The sequence below is a fragment of the Chiloscyllium plagiosum genome, unplaced genomic scaffold (assembly GCF_004010195.1).
Source record: "Chiloscyllium plagiosum isolate BGI_BamShark_2017 unplaced genomic scaffold, ASM401019v2 scaf_9358, whole genome shotgun sequence".
Lineage (NCBI taxonomy): Eukaryota > Metazoa > Chordata > Chondrichthyes > Orectolobiformes > Hemiscylliidae > Chiloscyllium > Chiloscyllium plagiosum.
In genome coordinates this window covers 8,608-9,588 of record NW_025204576.1, presented here as the reverse complement: position 1 = coordinate 9,588, position 981 = coordinate 8,608, and the positions used below count along the sequence as shown (strand labels likewise).

Genomic DNA, 981 nt, shown 5'->3' with positions numbered 1-981 from the left:
CATTTTATTGACTCTATTCCCCCACATCCTTTTGGGAGCAGAGGGTGATGGGAAAGGTTGGTTGTTTGGATGACTTTAATGGCCAGGCTTACCCTATGCTAATGCACAGGACAGTGTAATGTCTGGACCTGTGCCCATATAACTGACATTCACGCACCTGCCTTTTCATTTACATCTCTATATCTAAACACTTTTTTTTTGAGCAGGTCTGCTTTAGCTTTGGCTTTCAATTTTGGAATTCCCCTACCATTTATTGTTCTTGGAGCTTTTAATTCTCCCCCTCCTTTTTAGGGTCCATTACTGATTTTTTTTAGAAAAAAAAGCACTTGGGGTTCTTTGAGAGAACCCTGCCGCCCCCCACTACCATGTTGGGTAGTCATATGGCTTCTAGAGTATCTTGTAGGATATTGTATTCACTTTAGAACAGGTAATCTGCCTTAATTGCTGACCACCTACCAATAAATACACAGGCTCCGAGTAGTGCAACTGTAAAAGCTATGAATGATTTTAGGGTTTTGAGGCTTCATCCCTCTGTTAATGAATTGGAGGTCACTTCCACAATGGGGAAATTGAACGTTCCCATTCTCTCTGCAGTGTGCACAGCAGATGGCCAGTTCATTGTAGCAATCACCAGGAACCTGACCCGTCCTACCCTCAACCTGTCATCTCTGTACGTGAAGGATGGACATGAAGCTGAGTGCAGGCCGAAGCTCATCACAGCGGAACTTGTAGCCTTCCGTTTCCCAATTACCTCTTGCGGCTCGACCCAGCGGGTGAGTATAGGAGGCTCCAGCATTCTGTCCCTTTGAACGGGCCAGCTCCCTATTAAACAGTGTCTTCCCTTGCAGGAGGAGAATGGGAGCTTTGTGTATGAAACGGATGTCTTGGGGAAGAGGATGATTCAGACGGGGCCACTGGGCTCAATAACCCGGGACAGCACCTTCAGGTGAGGGGGCAGTGGGATTTGTTGGTATGGAGGGG

General features: G+C 46.8%; 1 protein-coding gene across 1 annotated transcript; it reads left to right on the top strand.

Moving 5' to 3' along the window:
* Positions 1-535: 535 nt before the first annotated feature.
* LOC122546388 (zona pellucida sperm-binding protein 4-like) lies at positions 536-950 on the top strand. The gene is made up of 2 exons (XM_043685114.1): positions 536-773; positions 849-950. Exons 1-2 carry the CDS (start codon positions 561-563, stop codon positions 948-950), a joined length of 315 nt encoding a protein of 104 aa, XP_043541049.1. The 5' UTR covers positions 536-560.
* The last annotated feature ends 31 nt before the right edge of the window (positions 951-981 follow it).

Bases quoted from the DNA above. Each gene is read 5' to 3' on its own strand.
- LOC122546388 (XM_043685114.1), top strand. From the start codon at position 561: ATGGGGAAATTGAACGTTCCCATTCTCTCTGCAGTGTGCACAGCAGAT. The intron at 774-848 runs GTGAGTATAGGA...CTTCCCTTGCAG, and splicing joins CTTGCGGCTCGACCCAGCGG to GAGGAGAATGGGAGCTTTGT.